The sequence below is a fragment of the Leiobunum rupestre genome, chromosome 9, assembly GCF_980474605.1.
Source record: "Leiobunum rupestre chromosome 9, qqLeiRupe1.1.hap1, whole genome shotgun sequence".
NCBI classification, from domain to species: domain Eukaryota; kingdom Metazoa; phylum Arthropoda; class Arachnida; order Opiliones; family Sclerosomatidae; genus Leiobunum; species Leiobunum rupestre.
Genome location: NC_143392.1, coordinates 38,688,954 through 38,715,260, shown reverse-complemented (window position 1 = coordinate 38,715,260; position 26,307 = coordinate 38,688,954). Strand labels below are relative to the sequence as shown.

Genomic DNA, 26,307 nt, shown 5'->3' with positions numbered 1-26,307 from the left:
TTTAATTTAATTTAATTGCACCTTTAATTTAATTTAATTTAATTGCACCTTTAATTTAATTTAATTTAATTTAATTGCACCTTTAATTTAATTTAATTTAATTGCACCTTTAATTTAATTTAATTTAATTGCACCTTTAATTTAATTTAATTTAATTGCACCTTTAATTTAATTTAATTGCACCTTTAATTTAATTTAACTACACCTTTTAATTTAATGACCCAAATTAAAACTTCTCACTTTTGATGAAGTGCATTGAAAGCCAAAATCAAGTATCACTTTAGAGGACGTTTTGAAAAATTAATTTCAGTATTATTCATTAACTTATGTCTCCTTATGGAAGAAAACCCCCTTAACCAGCGGGGAGAGAACTTGCGAACTCTACGCGGAAGGAGTAGTTCCGAGTTTTACACCCAGTGCCACAAGCTGGGATCGAACCCGGCTCCTCTTGCTGCGAGGTGAAAATGCTAACCACTCCGCCACCCCACCATCATTCGACATGATGGCTCTTTAAAGCCGAAAACACGTAATAGGTGTTTCTATAAAATACGGGAGGTATTTTCTTTTGATAGTGATAATTCTCAATGGTCCTTCTCACAGGAAGTGACGTAATCTCTTCTCACTTGGTCAAAAAGGGGGAAATTATAAATAATAGTGGCAGCTAATATTCTAGGCAGTTTACTTGATGCTGAAGAAAATAAACATGATATTTTTGTGGACGAAAATGAATTTCAGAAAAAACCGAATGGTAAGTTAATTTCCGATGAAATATTCCTTTTAAATAATAAATAAAATGATTTCTTCCTTCAAATATTGTCCTGAAATCGTGTCAAAATAATGTTTATTGTCAAAGGCTTAGTTTACAACGTTCGTGGCCTTCTCGTAAGCCGCCATCTTTAAAAGAATCTTTTGACTTTTGACGCTTTTTGCCGAGTTCTCGCGGGGAGAAAACATTCCCTTCTCTCAAGAGAAGAATTCCATCTTAGAATTTTGACGCGCCCCAGGTGACAATGTTTTGTCTACGTCACTTAGCTGTAGTTCTTGAAGGTAGAGAGCAGGCGCTGCAGTCGCGAACTCCTTCGGAATCTGAAACACGCGTGCAAAAACTCGTGTGCAAGAAGTAAAGCCCTTAAATAACTGATATCTTCCCATTGCGCCGAATCCCATTCGACCGAATCCCATTAGACCGAATTCCGCCAATGTTTTTGATTAAATTAGCCTAAAGGCGGGTTTTGTATTTTTCTAATCGACCGACGCAATATTCAGAATTGAGCGACCACGAAAAAAAATAGTTTAGTTTTCGTCTGCTTTAAAAAATTTAGTGGAAATAGTTAGGCTTAGGAAAGGAAAGAAAATTGTAGTGGTAGTGGACAAATGAGTTGACCACTTTAAAAATTGCCTTGTTAGGTTAGGTTAGGTTAGGTTACACTGCATGCTGTTCTGACCGATGCTGAAACGGATAAAACCGAATCCTAAACCCGGAAAAGTGCGGGTTTTTCGGTCGAATGGGACAATCCCATTAGACCGAATCCTAAATCCGCCAAAGTGCGGCTTTTTCGGTCGAATGGGATTGGGTTCGGTCGAACGGGATTCGGCGCAATGGAACAAATTCAAATAACTTACGCTTGTAACGCAGATTAAAACATTTTATACTTCTAATTTTTATTGTTTTATTTTATAGAAACACCAATTGAAACCACTTGCTATAATGTTCATCTAAATTTTACGGATTTTAAAACTTTTATTTTTACTTAATATGAATCGCATACCATTCTTTATTGGAAATGAAATAGCTCAATACACTACACTGTCGTTCGAAGTTTGAGTGGCCTTGCAAGTTTAAGTGCTAAAATTATTAGATTTATTAATACCTTATATCAGCGACCAAAATTAATTAGGTTCCCCTTAGAAATCTTGTACATAATTTCCTATCGCGCAATCAATATACATTGATGTCGAGTTGTGTGTGTTTTCGGGGATTTTAGCAAAGACGCGCAATATTTAATCAGTCTCTTTTATCCGCAGGCTTTCCCGGCGATCGGAGACTCGCTTTGAAGTTCCATTTAAATCCCCTGAGATTTAATAAAAACAAATAAGAATCGAAGGAAAACGCCTTTCATTAAAGGTACGCGCGGGAGCTCGAAACCTTTCGGTCCAAATTCAGGTTTATGACAGTTAAGTTCAAATATTAAGCCTGAAAAATCACATATTATAGGTAGAGACATGATCTAGATGGCGCTACCGGTTAGGTATACCCCGTGATGGGCACGCTCCTCTCGTTTTTAGTGAAATTGAGCGCCAAAATCTTGGTTTAGAAGAGCTCGAAATGAAAAAGAGTGGAGCGAAATTTTCACCGCACAAAAAGAGCGAAAACAGAGGAACGAATTTTTCACCGCGCTAAAAGAGCGAAAAGAGAGGAACGAATTTTTCACCGCGCCAAAAGAGCGAAAAGAGAGGAACGAATTTTCACCGCACAAAAAAACGAAAAGAGAGGAACGAATTTTTCACCGCGCCAAAAGAGCGAAAAGAGAGGAACGAATTTTCACCGCGCAAAAAGAGCGAAAAGAGAGGAACGAATTTTCACCGCGCAAAAAGAGCGAAAAGAGAGGAACGAATTTTCACCGCGCAAAAAGAGCGAAAAGAGAGGAACGAATTTTCACCGCGCAAAAAGAGCGAAAAGAGAGGAACGAATTTTCACCGCGCAAAAAGAGCGAAAAGAGAGGAACGAATTTTCACCGCGCAAAAAGAGCGAAAAGAGAGGAACGAATTTTCACCGCTCAAAAAGAGCGAAAAGAGAGGAACGAATTTTCACCGCACAAAAAGAGCGAAAAGAGAGGAACGAATTTTCACCGCACAAAAATAGCGAAAAGAGAGGAACGAATTTTCACCGCACAAAAATAGCGAAAAGAGAGGAACGAATTTTCACCGCACAAAAAGAGCGAAAAGAGATTAACGAATTTTCACCGCACAAAAAGAGCGAAAAGAGAGGAGCGAATTTTTCACCGCGCCTTTAAAGATCGTCTGCTCCATCTCGAACAATCAGGAGGATCTTGGTTTACAGTAGTAGTTTTATTTAACTTTCCTAGATGGCGCTAGTCATCCGTCTACGACCAGATTTTGTTTTAGTTCTTTTGTCAGTGATACAGCGAGAATAGAGGGATTGATAAGGGATTAGAAAGAGCCCGCTTGTTTCGCTATTAATTTTTGTTCCGTCCGGAAGCGAATCTTCTATTTTAAAAAGACAAAACGGCCTTCTTCAACTCTTAAGCCGATTACGTTCGTTGAAAATAGCTCAGTAAACCTAAATGAATTTTTTTACGCTATTTATAACAACAGCGACCTTTATTTTATATTTAAGGGGTACCTAATGGACTTCTATATAGTACATAAGTGTGAGATGGTTGGAACAATTCTACATGCGTTAATAGGCCATAAATGGACTAAATGGTTTTTGGTTGAAAAAGGGATATAAATATACGCTATTTATAACCAAAGGAACTTTATATTTACGGGGCACCTAATTGACTTCTCTGTAATGTATAAGTGTGAGACGGTTAGAACACTTCTACAGGCGTTAATAGATCAGAAATAGGCCAAATAGCATTCGGTTGAAAAGGGATATACACTATAACAACAGGGACCTTTCCTTTTATATTAAAGGGGCACCTAATTGACTTCTCTGTAATGTAAATGTGTGAGATGGGTAGAACACTTCTACAGGCGTTAATAGATCACAAATAGGTCAAACGGTTTTTGGTTGAAAACTACTCGCAAATTTAATAGAACTTTATGTTTTACATTGTCTCGTTTATAATTCAACCAACCGGAATAACTAGAAAATGTATCCTTGGCTACGTATCACACGAACGCTACGTCGCTAGGTACACACGCTCTGTATCACACGTCAACTGCGTTCTTTATTCTTTTTACTGGTGGTGAGGCGCGAGGGAGGTGGAGCTTAACCAGCCACTTCTATAAACGGCGTTGTCATGACAACGGACGCGGAAGAGAGTGGGCATGTAATATAGATAAGCTAGGTAAAAAAGAATGTTGCTGGCTTTGCGCTCGCTTGTACCGCTGAAAATACGTTTTAGTGGGATGCGTATTGTAGATTATTAATATTTTTCAAGAGAATCTGGTATTTCCTTTTATCGTTTCTGAATGGGTAAAGTTTACGGTACTTTATAATAACCACCTTGGGTGACATGCTTATGTATGAACCCCTTGAAAATACATTTTAGGCCATAAATGTTTTGTAACACTTCCTAGCTAAATTATAACTTTCTTCCGTGGTAAATTGTCCGTGAAATTTATAGGTTTCAAGACAGATTAATATACAGCAAAAAAAATTTAAAACTGCTTTGTGGTATACGAGTTAAAATTCCTATAAGCATTTTTGTTTTCTCCATATAATAAAGATCCAAAGAAGCCGGTTCAAAGTTAAAACGACTTTAACATTCCCTAAACTTTCTTCGGGTATTCGTTTTAGGATTCGCGCTCCAATGCCTGGCGTAGTTTTTTTAGCTAGGGTCTGACCTTCCGTGCTTGGGCTGGTAGATTAATTTTTCATTCGTCCCCATAATATAATGTTTATTACTTCTGCAGCAGAGGGAACAATTTATTTTATGGAGAGCCGTTAAATGGGCGGTTGAGTCTGGTTCTCGTCTTATAACGTCCGCCGCTTCCTTACGGTTTTTGACTGCTTTACGGACTACCGTATAAAAATGGTTATAATTCATAATTCATGGACCCCTCGCCTACTCACTATCATAACTATTAAAAGACACTCTTACAGTTTTACTGGAACGTCATTCACCTTGTCTAGTTTCGTCTTATTTTGGAGTTATCAGTAGTTTTTTTTTCGTAATGCAAATTCTACTGTCCCCAGTGGTGGATTTAATGCGTTCTTTATGGAAGACAACGGCAGTTTTACAACAAAACACTCCCTTAACTACCACCCGGGTCCCAAGGCTTAAAGCAAGTGACGGCTCCTGTCTAGTTGAATTCACTCGCAGTAGATGTCGTTAGCGTATTAATCAAAACAGGTTGAGTAAGCATCAAATTTAGCCTAAAAGGTGTGGCAAATTGGGAACTTCTCGCGTTGATTGGCTTTGGGATCATATGAATATTAACTTACTAAACACGTGGTTTCGGAAAGCCAATAGATGGCAGACAACTCGCCTTTCGCTTGAAGTCCCCGGAAGGTGCTGCCACCTAGGAGCAACAAACACAGCACCCCACACAAGGAGAACGCAACCCGTCAAAAGTAGTGCATTTTCTTGTTTACAGTTTTCATTTGTTAGACGCTTTAGCGCCTGCTGCCGTCGGAAGGGGAAAATTCGGAAATTGTCTTCCCCCTTTCCGTAAAACGTTCAGCGTAAAGGTTCGTCCAATGAAATTTGTACCCAACACTACGTTAGCATGTTTAAAGGCTAGCTGCGTTCTCCTTGTGTTTGTTGCTCCTAGAAACGCTTTTAGAAACTTGTTTTTTACTTTTTTTGATAGAGCCGCCACTTGCTTTAAGCTGTATTAGGGCCCTTGTTGATATCTCACTAGCCTAGTCTAGCCTACCTTTATGCAAAGTTCTGTAGCACTAGGATTAAGCCAAAGACTATATATACGCTTCGCTTACTAGACAGGCGTGATCTATGGCTCAACTTGCATACCGATTGTGGCTCCATCTCGACGCTGGTCAAAATTTTCCCCTAGCTTGAGCTGTGTTACTAGTGGCGCCTCTAGCCGCGGGTCAAAATATTAATCCAGCTTTTACAGTGCTACGGAGGTGTTAACAGGTTTTCCCTAGGAAAACGCCTGTCTAGTAAGCGAAGCGTATATATAGTCTTTGGATTAAGCCTATTCAGCCTATTGGTTAATGCACCACTGACTGAGCTTGTCCTCCACCAGGCGGAGTATAAAACGGGATTTCAAGAAATCATGGCTTTTATTAACATAGTTTTCTTTATATATAGTGATGATATTTTGGGGTGGATACAGTTAAGTTGTCAACTAAAACAACAACTCCATCTACTACTAAAAAAATATGTAAATTTACATTAAGGAAGGTTGTTATTATTATTTAGGATGCGTACGAAAATGATTCGAATTTAATATTTGGAGCTAAGCCTTGGTCATTTCTTTAACCAGTGTTTTTCAATGGCTTTCATTTTTTAATTAAATTTAAGTGAGAATAAGCATAATTTTCTATCATTCCACTTTTCAGTATTTTCACACCATTATTTTCAAACTGGAATTTAAATAAAATATTGTTTAATTCAATAAAGACTGCAAATATTTGGAATACGTTGTCCAGCCTTAAATTTTGTAAGAAATCTTGGGATTCTTTCAAGATTGGTAAGAATTGTTGCATTCTGGCGCTGCTTTTAAAATAAAGAATTCTTTCCAACTTTTACGAAATCGACCAGGCTCGTTATGTAACGTAACATTATCGACTTCTTTCCCTGCAAGATCTCATGGCCGGGACGGTATCGCCATCTGTGGTGATTACATGAACTAGAAATCGATAAATTTTTAATTCCCTCGAGGGTTTTTCCAATGAAAGACATAAAAAGTCGTCCTTAAGGGTTTCGTATCTAATAATCGTGCCTGCAATTTTAATTTTTAAAAAATCGAATTTTTATACAAAATTAAAGGTTCGTGATTATTATCTTTTTGATGAATATTTAATTTAAAAATGAGGTTTTATAGTTAATTAATATTAATTCGGACGTCAATGCCTATAATCGGGTTAGAAAAAATGAATTTTAAACAATCCGGCCACCCCTTTTTTAACTGAATTTAAAAGAATCGGTATACGCCCAAAATTTTAAACCTAAAATACGAAAACTTTTAAAAATAGTTGGCCTATTAATCCGCTAAAATGAATATCGGTAAAATATAATTTTGACCTTTCCAAATGTACCTCTAATGTATAATCCTAAGTTGATCTAGTATCTCTGGAGTCTAAGATGGGGATTGAGATGACTTTTAATGGTACGTTGACTTGGAAAGTAATTGTATTTACGTCCACCGCCAACAGACCAAGGCAGCCGATATTTTACGAAGACGTTTCGGAGCAGGTTTTTCTCGTTGTGCCCCCCGATTATGTGCCTTTCAATTTTTATCATTTACTGTCTATCTTCTTTTTACTATGGCCAGAGACTTTTTAATTTTTCGCCGAGTTATGAGGTTATCATTGCCGCACTCGTATCTCTGTGTAGATTGTGTTAAAATGCGTAGTTTGTTACCGGGAGCACGCAGGGCCGGCGCTAGGATTTTCGGGCCCCAGGTAATTTTTACTCCAAAATTTATTCTTTCTAAAATTTTCAATTTCTATGCTTCATTTAATAAATTGCGGTAGACATTTTTGGTATGATTAAGGGACTCTTTAAAATTTCAAGGTAGATTAAAATTTTGGAGATTTCGAACTCAGCATACGTTGTTGTTGGTTGGACAATAACTGGGCCAAGTTAAAGGATTGGAGAGTTCACTTCAGTCCAGTGGCGTAGCAAGAAATTCCCAAGGGGGGGGGGGGTCGAACTAGGTGAATGTTAAGAGGGGTCGAGAAGGGGGGGTCGCACTATGTGAATGTTAAGAGGGGTCAAGAAGCGGGTGGAAATTTAGTACAGTCAAAGTTAGGCCCAAGGGGGGGTCTGGACCCGGAAACCCCCCCTTGTCTACGCCACTGCTTCAGTCCGTTTTCAGTATGGGTGATTGGTCATGTTGAATTCCCGGTGAACAAATTGTGGTCTTCTGCAGTCAGTATAAACTGTGATTCCTTGTGTACTCGAATAGGATGACAAGAAGTCGAACAGACCTTGAAAATGCTCACGAATATTCGAAAAGGCGGTAGAAAATCCTTGGCTTGTCTTGAAATTTTCTAGCGCCGCAAAGTAAAACTAAAACTTTAAAAACAATGACCAAAACAGGACCAAATTCATCAGATTATTTGTATTTGATGAGTTTTTTTATTGAAAAATATTTGACCAAACTATTTGACGTGGTAATAGAAAAAAAATTATGATAATCGATTCGATTCCCAAAAATTTTATTTGCTCATCTCTAAATACAGATTTTTGTTTTACGGAAACCACCAAAGTTGTTCAAAATGTGTGTTTTTTTTTCAAAATGCAAAATACTTTCTCCATAACTCAAAATGCAAAATGCAAAACCAGGTAACTCAGAAAATTCAGTTGGTCTAAAAATTAATTTAAATAAACGCATTCGTGTTTCGCTACCTCATTTCCAAAACCAGGTAACTCGGAAAATTCAGTTTGCCTAAAAATTAATTTAAATTCAATTTCGATAAAATTCCTCTAGGGGTTTATTAAGTTTATGTACAAGATGATTGGAAATTTGTTCAAATTTAATATTTAAGGCGGAAGTAAGTGGTTTTGTGTTTTTGGGAAAATATAAGAGATGGCGCTGAAACACGTCTCTTGCTGGTGTTGTCAGAATAATATTTTTATTTAAATTTCACGTGATTTAGTTAAAATGATTGTACTGTTAAAGTTGAAGGCAGCGCACGCGCAATTAAAAAACGTGTTTGAAATATTAGCTCGCGGAATAAAACGATACTTTAGATCGTTACATTTGAAATTTACTATTTTTTAAGAAGGTCGCTCACCATGGAATCTCAATTCGCTCACCAAGAACGTAGCGACCTCTCGCGTCAGTTAGGCTAACTGCACAAAAATACAGTTTTAATTGAATATAAAATTAGTTCCTTGGGCTAGCGGTGCCATTTTCAATTGTAAACTAGATTTATGTCAAACCTATGGAGAGCACTTTTAATTTTAAAAATCGGTCCACTAGTTAAGATTTTTTCAAGGCTGCCAGTTTCCAAATACTATAGTTTGTAAAATATTTAAAATAAATATTAAATTAAATTAAATAATAAAAAGAAATTCGAATATAAATCTTTAATCATTGACTAGTTAAGTTTTCCAACAAAATTATGCAAAAAACCGATGTTTAATATCTTAATTATTTCTAGAGTTATTGCTGACTTCCCCCTTAAAATATATTTAATACATCGGCGGATTTCAATGTTTGTGATATCTTGTTCTAAAATGCTATTTTGCATTTTCAGGAACACAATGAAAATGGGTGTATAACATTTTTCATAGTGATTGTCAATATCAACATACTAATCAACTAAGCATTTGACCCTTTAACGAGGGTAACGCCATTAGAGGTAGATTTTAAATACCAGAAGTCCTACCAGATGGCGCCAACAGTCTAAAACGTAGAAATTTTATTTATACAGAAACCGCTAAACATGTTTCCTTGAATTGACATTTTCTTTATAGTATTTACATAAAACATTGCTTAAAATAATGTTAAATGTTTATTTTTCTAATACATCTTTAGGTATTTATTCCCTTAAATTAATAGACGCCATCTAGTATAAACCTTTTGAAATGTTTGTTTCCTTGTAAACAATTTGTGAATAGCTCTTTCCCTTTTGAGTCAAGTTCCGAGAACAGTATGCAAATGCAGCAAATATATTCGATTTGGACTCTTTATTTTAAACAAAGTGCATGTATCGATCCACGTATTGAATTGACGATTCCTATTCGTAGGCGATAAGACTTTATATAATCCAAATTAAATTTATTTGCCTTCGCTCCCGTAATACCGTTAGTCAAGTTTTCAGTGTTAAGAAGTAGAAAATTCCAGGTGGAAAATAATGGGAAAGTTAATTTAGTGGCTAATTTGCCCAAAATTGGACAGTAATTTTTTAATACCTGTAGGAGAGATTCTGATTAAATCTGTTTTGGTCTTTGGCCAATATTAAAGGGGAACGGCCAAGCTTTTCCAAATATCGCCTTATTTGCGTATCAAAAGATCAAGGAGACGTTCAATATACTTTCACCGTGTAAGTATATTGAACGTCTCCTTGAGTTACACGTACCTTATTTTGTCTTGAAAAAATAGTTTTTGCCCTAAAAAGTTGAAACGCAAAATAACGCCAAGTATTTGGGTTTGAATTTTCGCTGCCATCTGAAGGTGTATCGCCAGCGCCAGCAGCACCTTAGTGAGCGATTTGCGAACTATCCTAATTTTTAAAATCGTGCAATTTGGGCTTAAGTCTCGTAGAACTGGAACGCGCCGCGCCTGCAAAACAAGTCTATCGCGTCTTCAGCAGCGCGCGCTTTTATCTTGTTTTTCTGTCTCACCGATTTCTCACTTGGGTGTAACTTTGGCTGTACTAAAATTTCACCCCCTTAGATATTTTACACAGCTTAAGGATTTCTAGCTACGCCACTGAAATTTATTAAAAAAAATAGCTTTTTAATGAAAATTTTCCTTATTGGTCACTATTTGCCAATTTTCACTTTTTTCCATTTGCGTGGAGTTTGTCTTTTGGTAGATTTTGGCTTGTCCAACTTATTTCGCTTTTGCCTCTCAGTAAGATAATATAATTGAGTCGTAACTTAAATATATTCTTTTTTATTTAACATAACAAATACAAGAATAGGAATATATATATATATATATATATATATATATATATATATATATATATATATATATATATATATATATATATATATATATAATTATATATTTTTTATCGGAGTTCGATTTTTTCGGTCAATATCAACCGGTGTGTTCTTTATCCTTGTGTGAAAGTACGGCTTCAAAATATTTGTCGTATTTTGGGACCACTGTCGCTCTGTAAAGAATTACCGAAATTAGAATGAAAAATAATTAAATTAAGTTATTGGACGATCTATGTTTCAAATCATGTTGGTCTGTAAAGAATGAATGTAATTAAAATTAATAACTGGTAAATATTTAAGTTCTGCAAAGAGTTATTGCAATCGACCAATTAAAACATAAAATAATTTAAATTAAAGGATCTACAAAACGTTGAACGATCTATATTCTATAACATGCCGCTCTGCAAATAATATCTGTACTTACAATTAATATTAGGTAAATATTTAAATCAAAGGAGCTACAAAACTTTGTAGATCTTTGTCTCAAGTCATAACACTCTGCAAACATTTTCGGAATAAAAATTTTAAAAGATAAATATTTAAATTAAGGAAACTACAAAAAAATTACGCGGTCTTTTTTTCTCAAATCATTTCATTCTGCAAATAAGTATTGCAATTAAAATTAAAAAAGCTAAATATTTAAATTAAGGAATCTAAAAAAAAATTCCATTCAAAAAATCAAATAATGACCCTTAACCCTTTCCAACCCCATGACCTCGATTTCCCTCAATTTAGGCACTAAATGAGCGAGAAACTTAAAACCTGGGGTGTTGCGGGTCTTGCTGGAACCTACTTAATTCGGTAAAGTCAGGGCCCGTTCCGAAAATAGGCTATAACTGGCAAAAAAAAGGGTGGCCTTTGGACGACGCGAAAGGGGGGCCAACATTCGTCCTTTGAGCCGAAGGAACGTTGAATTTTCGGGGTCAAAAACCCAAACTTTAATCAGCCTATTTAAAATCCCTCAGGGAAGCTAGAAGCTAGATTCCGGGCAAAAAATCTCTCTATATTTCTAAAAAGTGGGCAGCTGTTGTTTCTGGGGGAGAGCGCGCGCCAACGGATGACAAAGTAGCATTGGCGTTAGACGCCACGAGGCTCGACCGAGGTAGCACGCGGGGAATGGGGGCCGGAATGGGGGGGGGCGAATCCCGCTCCATTCCAGCAGCTGTTCTGGCCGGGAACAGGTGACGCTCAGTATTGGAGAGAATCTAAGCGCAACAAGTTACTCTGCCACGCGCTGCCGGACCGACGGAAACGCAGCCCAATCGGGCGGGTTTACATTCGAATTGTTGATTTTTAAATGTACCTGTTGCTACTTTGGAATTTTTGTCGCTTCTAATACGTTATTGTTGATTTAACCCAATGAGTAGCACCATAAGTAATATAATAAATATAAGGATAACACTTACTACTCCCCAACGAAATTTCTTTTACTTATAGTCTTTCTCGCCAATGACCATATAAGTGGCTAAGAACTAGCATAAGTGTATAATATTGTTACATAAGTGTGCAAAAGTTCTACTGAGATCTATTCATAAGACAGACTACGTTGCCGTTTTGCGTCCGCTGGCTAACGCGTAAGCCTTGGTTTCCACTAGCACGCGCAACGACGCGTTTCTCAGCTTTGAAACGTTCAAACGTTTTTACGTGCGTAAAGAAAATAACATTATGACGCGCGCTAGTGGAAACAAGCTTTAGACGTATCCTTTGACAGCGTCTCGCTAGGGGGAGATTTTCTTCTTGTGATGACGTCACTCCGTTACTAGCTCTCAGTAGAATATTCCCCAAAGTGACAAACTTATAGAATAATATTATAGACTTTGGTACTAGCTGTTACTAGTCTATGGAAGTCGGGTAATGGTGCCCATGCCAGTTTGAAAGATGTTGAGACAATTTTTAGCGTTGCTCTTTCCCAATAAATGAAATCAAATCAGTTAGGTATTTCATTGGCTCACGAAACCTGACGTCTTCCGTCATATTTGAAGCGCACGCCAGTGACGTATTTCCTTCCCCCTCCTTACTCGTGCTAGTGGAAAATTTAACCGGGATGTCCGCTGATTGTCTAAGTGTCCTTGGTTTCATAAGCTACATAAAAATGTACTTAGGCCTAAGGTGGTGACTTGGGTATAGTCTTAGTCGATAGCTACGCCGCAAAATTTTCGTTTCGAAAACGAAAACATTTGAGAGAGTTGGCCGTTTTCGGTCTATCGAAATCTGGCAACGTTGCCTGCCTTCCAGCCTGTATCTCCATACTGAAAATGGCCGACGATTTCGCCGCCGAAAATATTTTACTAAACTGATCGGCGGCGTTTTTGACCGTTATTTTGAATTATCGACTAAGACTATTAGCCTAGCTGATTATTATTATAATAATTATTATTATTATCTTGAAATTATCTTGAAAATAAAACATTTTAAAATTTTGAAATCCGAAATTGATCCAAAATCGCGAAATCCAAATAAAGCATAGTTTTAAGATACTGGAATCCGGATGAAAATTGATATCCGAAATATCGAAATCACCATAAATCATTATTAAGCATCTAAAAATTCGTTTCGGATTTTCGAAATTGTATTGAGATTTACGAAAATTCCGTACATCGACTTTACACGCTAGGTAAATGTTCTTACCGTAGATATCATCTTATTTCAAATAAATCGCAAAATCCCATACCCAAACGCACCAATTATCTGGGGTAGGTACATTTGTTCAAATTTCAATCGTCCGAACGGTGGAACAAATGTTCAAATTTCAATCGTCCGAACGGTGGAACAAATGTTCGAATTTCATTCGTCCGAACCGCCGACATAACAAATGTTTCAATTGTTCGAATTGGACAACTTCTTTGTTTCATTCGTCCGAATCTATAGCATCACTTGTCCGAATTTTGTCGCTAAATTAGTATTTCTTATTGCTATTTTTTTTTGTCCGGATTTTTTTTTAGTGCAAGAATAAAAAATAAAAAACTTCATTGTAAATATCGTTGTTTTTAGTAAGTGGGAATTGCGTTGAATGTTGTGGATATTTTAGGTTAGGTTAGGTTAGGTTAGGTTAGGTTCACGTTAATGTTACTATTTTCTTATATTAACAATATTTAAAAAAAAAACAACCAATTCCTAATGCTCGAAAAAACGGACAAATGATTATTCGAACAAATGAAATTCGGCAGTAAAGTTAACATAAATTGAACGACTAAATCACCAACAAAAGTTGTGATAAATTTTTCGGGCAAATGAAATACTTTTTCGGACATACTATCCTGTTTTCCGGCATTCGGACAAATGATCATTCGGACATTTGTACCACCGTTCGGACGAATGAAATTCGAACAAATGTACCCAAATCAATTATCTAACCCCTTGTCTTAATCTGTATAGAAAATTAAATACATAAATTAAATACTATAACACGGTAGAATTTGGGCTTTAAATCGAAGCATCAGTGGCTGCTGGCCTTAGATCAGATAATACGTCAAACGCATTTCTTCCGAAATCGGTAAGAAACCATTAAAAAAATACCCGATCGAACCCAAGGTCGCGTACTTCGTTATTTCTAAATAAAAACTAGTCCATAATGTAAAAAAGCCACAAATGTTGGAGCGCACTTGCGAGATTCTTATCGGTATCGAGAGGAAATCGCTTGTCCCGAACGGTTTAATATATTATATCGATGGATCACCGGATGAATAATTTAAACCCCTTTGGGAGCTTCAGACTGACTAATTTGAATATCACGGGCGTGATTTCGGATTAAAGAAAAAACCTCCGAAATTATCACTTTAAACGGGCCGAAATAGAAGAGTTCCAACCACCGTTTCCCCTCAGTATTTTCAGGGCTTTTTAACCACATCCAAATTATTTATTTTTGAAATATGTTTACCGCTTTATAGCCCCCGGTTTAACGGAGCTCATTATAATCAGGATGTGGTCAATATAGAAGCCTAATACGAAAATAATATACGGAATGAGTTAATTAATTACATTTAGTAAAAAATATTTGGTATAGTTATAAAATATATTTAAAATATCAATGCCGTATCACTTCTATGGGTAAGTTATTAACTTTCACTAAAAATATTTCATATAATTAGAAAATATAATTAATATAATTAAAAATATATTTAATATAATTAAAAAAAATTAAAAAAATTAATATAATTAAAAAATATAATTAATATAATTAAAAATATATTTAATATAATTAGAAAATATAATTAATATATTTAATATAATTAGAAAATATAATTAATATATTTAATATAATAAGAAAATATAATTAATATATTTAATATAATAAGAAAATATAATTAATATATTTAATATAATTAGAAAATATAATTAATATATTTAATATAATTAGAAAATATAATTAATATATTTAATATAATTAGAAAATATAATTAATATATTTAATATAATTAGAAAATATAATTAATATATTTAATATAATTAGAAAATATAATTAATATATTTAATATAATTAGAAAATATAATTAATATATTTAATATAATTATAAAATATATTTAATATAATTAGAAAATATATTTAATATAATTAGAAAATATATTTAATAATTAGAAAATATATTTCATATAATTAGAAAATATATTTCATATAATTAGAAAATATATTTCATATAATTAGAAAATATATTTCATATAATTAGAAAATATAATTAATATATTTAATATAATTAGAAAATATATTTCATATAATTAGAAAATATAATTAATATATTTAATATAATTAGAAAATATAATTAATATATTTAATATAATTAGAAAATATAATTAATATATTTAATATAATTAGAAAATATAATTAATATATTTAATATAATTAGAAAATATAATTAATATATTTAATATAATTAGAAAATATAATTAATATATTTAATATAATTAGAAAATATAATTAATATATTTAATATAATTAGAAAATATAATTAATATATTTAATATAATTAGAAAATATAATTAATATATTTAATATAATTAGAAAATATAATTAATATATTTAATATAATTAGAAAATATAATTAATATATTTAATATAATTAGAAAATATAATTAATATATTTAATATAATTATAAAATATATTTAATATAATTAGAAAATATATTTAATATAATTAGAAAATATATTTAATAATTAGAAAATATATTTAATAATTAGAAAATATATTTAATATAATTAGAAAATATATTTAATATAATTAGAAAATATATTTAATAATTAGAAAATATATTTAATAATTAGAAAATATATTTAATATAATTAGAAAATATATTTAATATAATTAGAAAATATATTTCATATAATTAAAAAATATGTTTCATATAATTAGAAAATATGTTTCATATAATTAGAAAATATGTTTCATATAATTAGAAAATATATTTCATATAATTAAAAAATATATTTCATATAATTAAAAAATATATTTCATATAATTAGAAAATATATTTCATATAATTAGAAAATATATTTCATATAATTAAAAAATATATTTCATATAATTAAAAAATATATTTAATATAATTAAAAAATATTTTCTTATAATTAAAAAATATTTTCTTATAATTAAAAAATATTTTCTTATAATTAAAAAATATTTTCTTATAATTAAAAAATATTTTCTTATAATTAAAAAATATTTAATATAATTAAAAAATAAATTTCATATAAGAATATCATATCCCTACGCTATGAAAGGTATAGTTTCGAATTTTAATACGAATATAATATACGAAATGAACTTCGAGTAGAATAAATATTTAATATAATTAGACGACATTTTAATAATAATATCTTATCGGTATAACGCGTGAAGGTACGGAGTCATATAAGATAAAGGTCTGGGAATTTTCAAAGCTGTTATATTTCCACAAAACAACTGACTGCCAAGTCAACAATCAACACCCAATTAGGTCGGCCTGTAAAAATATCGCTAAACGTTCCTGAAGAGTTTCAAAACCCAAAGTGCTCTCTATTGGTGTATCAATAATTGCAAAATTAATATCAAAAGTCATCAATCGAAACGCGGCGTAGGTGTAGTCTCCATATCTACAGTTCTCGAAAGCTTTCTATCAGACCGTAATCCGTGGCGCGAGCCAAAAAAACCCATATTTTAATAATATCAGTCAATAAAAAAAAATATAACAAGTACTGATAAAACGGAATCCACCTTCGTGGAAGGTATCGCCCGGTTTCGGGGCTGAGCTGGTGGCTTCCAACCCTCCCCTCCTTTTGGGGACAGATGTTTAGTGAGAGCATTTTTTTTTGGTGGCTATCATATAAGAAACGAAAATCTAACCACTCGAACGACAAGTACCTCGGAAAGACTTTTTGCGCGGGCCACGCGACTGTTGAAAGAATCGTCATTATCATTTTCAATATTATAGCTAGAGGGGAACTCCACTCGCGCTCCCGGAGACCCTCGGAATGTCCCCGGCGTGTTTGGAGTCTTACCCCTCAACCGACACTACTGTCTAACCGCGACGTACAGGTTCAGTTTGTACGCTTTAACTGTACGATACCACTTGAGTTTTTTCGCCCATTGGCCCCCACAATAGAGAATCATCTAAAAACGTTTAGAAATATTTTTTTTTAAATAATTTATCTGGTAGATCGCCGTATTTCGAATTTCTTCCCTAAACGTTTTCGCCGTATAATAATCTCTGTATTTTAGTTGGAATACCCGGCGGGAATTAGAAGCGAAAAGTACGTCAGATACTTAATTAGCTCCACGCGACTTCACGGCTTTTTGATTACAGATTTATAGTGACAACTAATTCGTCTCGGATAAAATCATTTTTTCCCTTCGTTCGTAAAACGATAAAATACTCGGATATCGAAAAAGTTATCATTATCCATTTAAAAGTATTTTTTTTCTAAAATTTATATTTATTAGATTATACGATTCAATGAAAATTCTGGGTTAAAAACGACCTTTAGTGATGTCACAAGTTAATAAATATCTCTTCTGATGTTATATGTTTGAAACTTGCATCTTCGCAGGATACCGATGATATCAAAAAAAAAATTCGGGAGAACAAAATAGATTTGGGTACATTTGTTCGACTTTCATTCGTCCGAACGGTGGTACAAATGTCCGAATGATCATTTGTCCGAATGCAGGAAAACAGGATCGTATGTCCGAAAACGTATTTCATTTGCCAGAAAAATTTATCACAACTTTTGTTGGTGATTTAGTCGTTCAATTTATGTTAACTTTACTGGCGAATTTCATTTGTTCGAATAATCGTTTGTCCGTCTTTTCGAACATTAGGAATTGGTTGTTTTTTTTTTAATATTGTTAATATAAGAAAATAGTAACATTAACGTGAGCCTAACCTAACCTAAAATATCCACAACATTCAACGCAATTCCCACTTACTATATCGGCCAAAGGAAAAATGGACATAATAGGATAAAATGATTAGACATTATAAAAAACAGCAATAAGAAATACTAATTTAGCGACAGAATTCGGACAAGTGATGCTACCGATTCGGACGAATGAAACAAACAAGTTGTCCAATTCGAACAATTGAAACATTTGTTATTCCGGCGGTTCGGACGAATGAAATTCGAACATTTGTTCCACCGTTCGGACGATTGAAATTTGAACAAATGTACCTACCCCACAAAATACGTAATATTATGTATTTACTGAAATCAGAAGTAAATGAACCGAAGTTATTGAAATAGCGCTCGGAATCGGAGGGCGTTTTCCAATTGAAAATTATGAGAAAATCGAATCAAATAAAAGCTAATTTCCAACCCCGTCTTTTGACGCGATAAATTGCACTTGGGAATTGTGGGTATAGCTATTTCTATGAGTAAAAAATGGTTTCATCAAAACCAACACGTTTTTTTTTCGGCCTAGGAACGCGCAAAATTTCAAATTCGAGGTAAAAATGTAACTTCATACGCAAAACGCCTCCAACATGGAGAGTATAGCAGTCTGATAACTTCGGTTCATTTACTTCTGCTGAAATTATTATATCGGGAAATTACGGTTTGAAATTTAATTTAATTTATTTTCATTTCTACCTTTTATATCATTAGTTAAAGAAATACTTCAGATACATTTTGGGCTGTGTTTCGGTGTACACGTCGCAAAATCGCTCTCATTTTAAACTGTAACTTCTCTCAAAATAGTGGCATTAATTAACTTCTGGTGACGCAGTGGCGTAGCTAGGGGAGTGCCACCCGTTTGGGGTCGTTTTGGGGGTGACACCCGACCGTGAAAAAATTAAAAACTTACACAAACTAGAGCCATTCGAAAAAACATTTTTTCACGTTTTGACTAGTAAGTAGCACACCATGATATCCGCACAGGGTGCCACCCGTGCTAGCTACGCCACTGTGGTGACGCCTACGTTCGGACATACCTGAATAGTACTTGACCGGCCCTATCTGTGGGTGCTTTCCAATACAAGCTGGCCGTTTTCTTTCCATTGGGGTCAGAGTGCGTGACCGCCGAGCAATCCTCCAAGTTCTTAAGCCCGCTTCCGGCTTCGAATGTACCGATGGTCTCGTTATTTTTGGGGTTCAGGGCCTTCACCATAAACCCTTTGAAGGGTACGCCATCTTTGCTTTTAATGGTAACTAAATTCGTATTTTAACCAGTTGAATATATTAATAATAAAAGGTTATCGAAGAAGGTATACCTTTTATTTCCTGTCGAGGATTGAACGTATCCGAGGACTGGTATATTTTATACGGAGACAGGATTTCTGGTTCCGGTTCGATGGTACCGTGTCCGGGATGCATGGTACCGCAAACTCGCATAGGGGCTCCATTGGGAAAGCTTTCAATTTGACTTAACAGCGATAGGGTTAAAATAGTTAGGAACATGAACACATTTAATATAATGGACGATAATGCAATTACTTGAAAAAAATTAAGTTTATCGGGCTATAATAGCATCCTAAGCAACTGTCTCCAATACCCTCTCGTAGTTATCTGAATTTTTCAAATAATAATTTTTGAAATAATATTCCAAAGAGTTTGTTTACAGTATAATTATTCAACACGATGACCGAATTTTACTACTGGTTCAGAATTCTATTCTTCTTCGTGTAATGGTCGTTCCACTTCCGGGTACCGGTCCCCGGTATATGGTCCAACCACTTTCACCCCAATGAAATACTTAAGTCTAAGGCGGGGGAGAGTAAAGTCTTCATAAAATTAATGAGATATCGGGATACCCCTTTCCGAAGTTGTTGATGGTGGTGCTCGGATCTGACCCAAATTATTTGAACCCCGGGCGTGCGAAACAACAACATTTAATTTTTTACTTGTTTCTCTTGTCCGTGACTCACGATAAAAAAAGAAATTACGAAATCGACGATTTTGAAAAATATTAAATGTTCGGATATATAAAAATTATGTATATCATAAGGAAAGAAAATGGATAATGATTTTTTCTAGATATTTTATAAACGGTATTTATTTATACTAAACGACCTTTTTTCTTCCCCCCTTATTGTGGCCGAATTAAATTCGACCATCATGGCCAACATAGGCATTCTCCAAAGTATAAATTAATACATTCTGATATTTTATAGAATCTATGAGTAGAGGTCGGGGACGGTTAATCATTATCCATGATTAAATTAATTTTTTTCGGGAAAAAAATGTAAACAAAGAAATTTACCGGTTAATATTTCGGAAAGTGATTAAAAAACATGTATTATTCGGAAAATTTGAGTTTTTTATCGAAAAAAACGTCGTTTTTCCGATTAATTTTACAAATTTATCAAAAAATTAATCGGATAATACAGAAATATAAATTACTTGATCAAAACGTTTTACGAATAATTTTGGGAGCTTTATCTATTGAATAAAAGTTAACCATCCCCGACCTCTATCTATGAGTAACAAACACATTTAACACAGCACCCCACACAAGGAGAACGCAACCCGTCAAAAGTCGTGCGTTTTCTTGCGTACGTTTTTCATTGCTGCCGTCGGAAGGGGAAAATTCGGAAATTGTCTTCCCCCCGCCCGTAAAACGTTCGGTGTAAAGGTTCGTCCAATGAAACTTGTACGCGACATTGCCTTAGCGTGTTTAAAGGCTAGCCGCGTTCTCCTTGTGTTTGTTGGAAATTATTTGGATTTTTCTCTGCGTTACTTTGGGTATATGCGGATTTAATTGCTTAACTATTATTGATAGAGTAGAGTCCACATCGGGGTTATTTTGTAGCTGTTTCAAATTGAAAATAAACAAGAAGCATGCACCGGAACATGCTCCATTACATCTCAACATCTGCACATTTTGCAAAGTGAAAATCCGAAATTATTCATTGATTTTGCAATTCCTCCAAGTATCTGTTTAAGATTTGCGTATAAAGTTACGTGGATTTTGCTTTCAGGAGACGAATGGGTTTTTGAATTTTTTTGAAAAGGTTGGAAACGTGCTCAAAATTTTTTATTTAAAATTTCATGTTAATAGGCATTTCCATAAAATCCCCATCAAAGTTCAATATAGAGTTTGTGCTACCACGACTGGACTTACAACATGTTTTTCGTTATACTGCCTAAGATGTCATCAAAGTTCTGGCAGCAGTGTTCGGCGGGGGGCAAGACAGTTGGAGATAATTTTATATAAAGATCTATTTAGATTTAACAAACAATCGTTTTTGTTTCAATTTTCAGTATTTTTTTTTACGGGAGTAATTAATTTGTGAAAATTGTTCTATTTTTTCTTGAATCTGATTTAAAAATATTCTATTTTGAATATATTTTGCTGAATAATAGTTAGATTGCAAAAACTCTATGTCGTAAATGTAAATTTAATGCTGAATCCATAAATGAATTTTCTTTTGTTCTACAGCAAATCTAACGTAAATATCTAATAAATAAATTATTAGTTTAGTTAAATAAATTATTTTTGCTTTGCAATCTGAAAATAAAATAAAAATCATTTTTTTAAATTATCCCAGAAAACTGAAATTTATTTGAAGGTAAATATGAAATACGTTCTTTTATAATACTAAATTTAATTTTTGTAACTATGCAATTGGTGAATGAATTTGAAATATTCTACGAAGTGGTGTCATTAGTGAATAAACAATATATTATTAACTAGGTTAACATATAATGATAAATATTTGTCTATCCACAGCACAAATGAACTCAAACGCCTATATTTAAATTACCTACTAGTAGATACAATTCACGTTTAAGAACGTAGATATAATGATAAAATTTGCGGTTGCTATCTGTAGGACCTCCCCATTTCCGATAACTTCCCTGTTGATTATGCCGACCGTTATACGCGATTACAGTAACGGTCGGAATTTCCGCGCCTACGGCTAACAAAAATAACAACTATTGTGGTAAATAGAATAGTAAATATCGAGGTAAACACATCTATTAAGGTCGTACTTTTCGGATTCATTAAAATTTAATTACGAGGGAAGAATTTCCTACCGTATATTCTTGGAGAACCTTCATTTGGTTTTTTCTATCGCATCCCATATCGCCAAGCTGCGTTTTTTATATTTCGTCAGATAAGAGCGCAACAAAAAGAAGGTTCATTTCTTCGGAGATAGCCCCGGGTCTGGTTGGAGGGCAACGTCTGGCGCCTCTTTCGACGCGGGCCACTACGAAAGCCAGAAGATAATGATTGAATACCGCTTGTTGTAAATTGGCACTTTGACACCGAAATTAACGGGGTGAACCGGCTTTAATTAGGATTCTGGCTCTACTCTCACTCCTCGCGTGCTCCACGAAAAACTGCCTTTGTTTTTAGAACGACGCCGACGTTCGGAAAAAATCCCCGCTATAAAAACCTCATCTCAATTTGCGTATATAACCCATTATCTTTCTGACGTCGTAGATGGTTGATAGACTAGCCGGTTGATGGTAATTAAATATACCACTTTCGAGAGTATATCAGTTTTTGGGAACGGTCTCTCTTTGAAGTTTTCCCCTACCTAACCTTACGCGTAGTACTCCAGTTTTGGTATAAATGAATGACCTTTTCAAGAAGATGCTTCCTGAGGCAATTTTCAAAATCGTGGAGCAATATTCTTTGGTATAGAACTAGACTGTCAATTACCTGATAACACTAACAAACGGCTTAACAATGTAAAGTTTACGTAGTATTACTTTGATAATACTTTCAAGTAAACGTATAATAGTATCCCAACTGAAAGGTACTATAATGAAACAGTGTGTGTATAGTCGTTTTACGGATAACCTACCGACGATGTATAGACCATATATGTGTAGACTAACCAGCTTGTTTTTAATTGAGGAAAAACTATCGGGTCTTCACCATCTAATTTATCATCAACCGTGGGCTAGCTCGACTCCGCAAAACTAAATTGATTTTGTTTTAGTTTTTTTTTTAGTTTCTCGGTTCTTTTACTAATAATACTACTATATAGGCACTCGGGTATTTTTTTAAGGCACGCTGTAAAAATATGGACCACCGTGTTTAAAAAAAACTATACCCATATATACATTAAGGAATGGTAATAATGCACGGCCTTTTAAACTGACCTCGACCAGGCAGATGGTACTCTTGCGAAACGCGTTTTTGGGAATTTCGGAATATCGTATCGTTTTTTGGATCTGTAACGTTCATTGTAATTTTCTACTACAAATGGTACTACAAAACATAAGAGAACAAATGAAGAAGTTGGTTAGTTAGGTGTTCTATAGATTAACAAGCGCTATCTTTGGTTGGTTAACAATGTAACCAATGCTAATTATTTTGGAGATTCGGCAGGAAGTGGTAAACGCTATCGACCACACCCAAGACAATGATCTCGAATCTAGGTCTATACTATCTTTCGTAAGATAGTATTCACGAGAAATTTAGCCAAGATGGCACCGATGGCAGGGACTAAAGCGATGACGACCACATGAAAATACTCTATTTTAGAGGTCGGCGTTTGGATAAGAATTAATCACTTTATCTTTTTCTATCCACAACTGACGATTATCCGAAAAATAAAATTATTTTTTGCATGTTAAATCCCTTTCTATTCGTGGATAATATCTATAAATAAACAGTTAACCGCCATTTTTATGGTTAATCGATATTTTAGCAGTGAATTTATCTGTTTTGCCCACCTCTGCTCTATTTACATGATCTCTTTCTGGTGATTTGAAGTCGACCCAGTAGCGTAGCCAGGGGGGGGGCACAGGGGCACACCCCCCCCGAAACGTATGGTCGTACGTACAAATATTGTTATTTTTTACTTTTTTTTTTCAATGGCGTGCCCCCCCCCCCCCCCCCCCCGGAACAAAAACCTGGCTACGCCACTGCTAACTGTCGACCGCTGACCATCCTTATTAAATCAAATGTAACTGTTGTGGAAGGTCACGCTCCGAAAAATTACCCGTCTAGCGCTTTCTTATCTTAGGCATAATTCCTTTAATGACCACCCTCTTGTAAAAATTAGATTCTTCGCTGATCCCCTCTCGCTTCAACTTATTCTCGGCACAAACATCGGCTCACTAATGAGCTCCCACGGAATCCATGATTGCGCATGGGTGTGCGATGCTAGGGCCTAGCCCGTTGCTCCTAATCCGAAAACGGGAAAAATTAATCATTGGATTAAATTACGCGTACTGACGCGCCTCCCAGATTTGATACCTAATGCTTTGGTCTTTAACGAACTTAAATTCGACGGTCATTACTTACGATGACTATCTTGGCGACTTACATATTTCTAGTGCACGTATATTTTGATGCAAAGTGAGATACGTATTATCATACGTACCGTAATATCGTAAGTAACATAATGACTATAAGTATGTGAAGAAGTTAACGGTAATAGTTAGTGTATAGGGAGCTGTTGGCTCGCGTGGTATGAAGGGCTTGCCACCACCCTCCTACGCATTTTAACCCGGCCACCTTAATTAAAGAAATTAATAGTCGCTAGATGACTTGGGCCTACGGTGGTGCTGCCTTGGGTATTAGCATAGCTGATTATTATTATTATTGCGTCATTTTTATTGTTTTAATACTAATTTTCTTACTGTACCTTTTTTCGACATTGGCACTTACTATTCTGTAAACATTCGAACGGGAATTCGATCTCGATACCCTGTACCATGTCGAGATCGACTTCGACAATTTGCATTGATTTATACTTATTCAAAATCTTAACAGACTACCATTCGTCGAGATCTCGAAATTCGAAATCTATTTTTCGATCGAAAACTGGATTTCAAATGCTTACAGATTAGGCCCCCTGGTTCGACTTGGACCTAACTGAGTAGTATATTATCATAATTTGCAGTAGCATATTTGGGCATATTCAGGCACTGAACTTTGATAGTGGAATAGCTCTGAAATTAAATTTAGTGCTCTGATAACCTCAATCAGGAATCCATACCTCTACTTGGAATGCTTATTCTGCCGTATCGCGTATGGGTCATTCCATGTGAAATCGACCAACTTCCCCACGGCACTATCTCCGATTTTATTGAAACTCCATACACAATTAAAATGAACATATTTAGGAAGAAATCCAAAGTTTTAGGTCCAAACTCTTGTAACTTTTGGAGAAATGGTCTTTTGAAATTTGTTAGTGCACGCAACTTTTTTTTGCGCCGTTTTAAAGTGCGATGTTTGAGCCTTTATAATTAATTAATATAAAGGAGTACATTTATGAAACAAATTGTAACATTTAAAGACTTGTTGGAAATTCGCTTAAAAATATTAGTTTTGTACTGTGGGATATATATAATTTTTAAAAAAATGTCAAAGTCGGCGTAATTTTCACCGAAACTGCAAAATGAGATAGGCTAAAAGGTCAAGATTTTCAAATTGTTTCTTTACGGTTACTATAAAACTTTGAATATTTTTGCTAAAGGATGCCTTTCACCGGAAAATACATTAATATTCAGGATCTCAGTAAAACTTTTCCAATTTAACCTCCTTCAATATAGACGTTTTTACCAAAAACGTGAAAACATGGTAATACGTTTAGTGTTATATAGACTGTTGGGAAACTAAAAATCACATAAAATCTGATACAAATAAAAAGGCAAGATTTCTATCTACAACATGTAAAAATAAAAATGTTGACTATTAAGGTTTTTCTGGTCCAAATTTAAACGTCAACCTTTGACCGTTTCTCAGATATTTATTTGTTGCTTTTGTACAAAGATACTATTTTGTCATAGTCTAATTTTTTTAGAACGTATTTTTTACAGTCTGAAGTCGTTTGCGGAGCAAGAATTGCTAATATGTTCTGTGACGGTATCCAACATACATCCATTCAATGATTGCATACCAGGGGTTTTCATTGCTTGTACCTATGATGAAGAGTGGTACGTTACGTAGGAAACGTTATCGAACGATCAGAAGAGCAGAAAGATGTCTCGGTAAACTGCATGAAACGGAAAGGGCTTTCCACGCAGAATGGATGTATGTTGGATACCGTCACAGAACATATTAGCAATTCTTGCTCCGCAAACGACTTCAGACTGTAAAAAATACGTTCTAAAAAAATTAGACTATGACAAAATAGTATCTTTGTACAAAAGCAACAAATAAATATCTGAGAAATCTTGCCTTTTTATTGGTATAAGATTTTATGTGATTTTTAGTTTCCCAACAGTCTATAAAACACTAAACGTATTACCATGTTTTCACGTTTTTGGTAAAAACGTCTATATTGAAGGAGGTTAAATTGGAAAAGTTTTACTGAGATCCTGAATATTAATGTATTTTCCGGTGAAAGGCATCCTTTAGCAAAAATATTCAAAGTTTTATAGTAACCGTAAAGAAACAATTTGAAAATCTTGACCTTTTAGCTTATCTCA

At 34.4% G+C, this 26,307-nt stretch overlaps 1 protein-coding gene across 2 annotated transcripts; it reads right to left on the bottom strand.

The window, feature by feature from the left end:
- Positions 1-10,576: 10,576 nt before the first annotated feature.
- LOC149927410 (putative defense protein 3) lies at positions 10,577-22,126 on the bottom strand. 2 transcript variants are annotated; one of them, XM_090158513.1, is made up of 4 exons: positions 21,949-22,126; positions 19,182-19,333; positions 18,903-19,119; positions 10,577-10,678 (listed from the first exon to the last, which is right to left on the bottom strand). In XM_090158513.1, exons 2-4 carry the CDS (start codon positions 19,300-19,302, stop codon positions 10,603-10,605), a joined length of 414 nt encoding a protein of 137 aa, XP_090014639.1. In that variant the 5' UTR covers positions 19,303-19,333; positions 21,949-22,126; the 3' UTR covers positions 10,577-10,602. The 2 variants fall into 2 exon arrangements, with proteins under 2 accessions (XP_090014639.1, XP_090014638.1); XM_090158512.1 differs by lacking the exon at positions 21,949-22,126 and having other exon boundaries at positions 19,182-19,740.
- Positions 22,127-26,307: the final 4,181 nt, after the last annotated feature.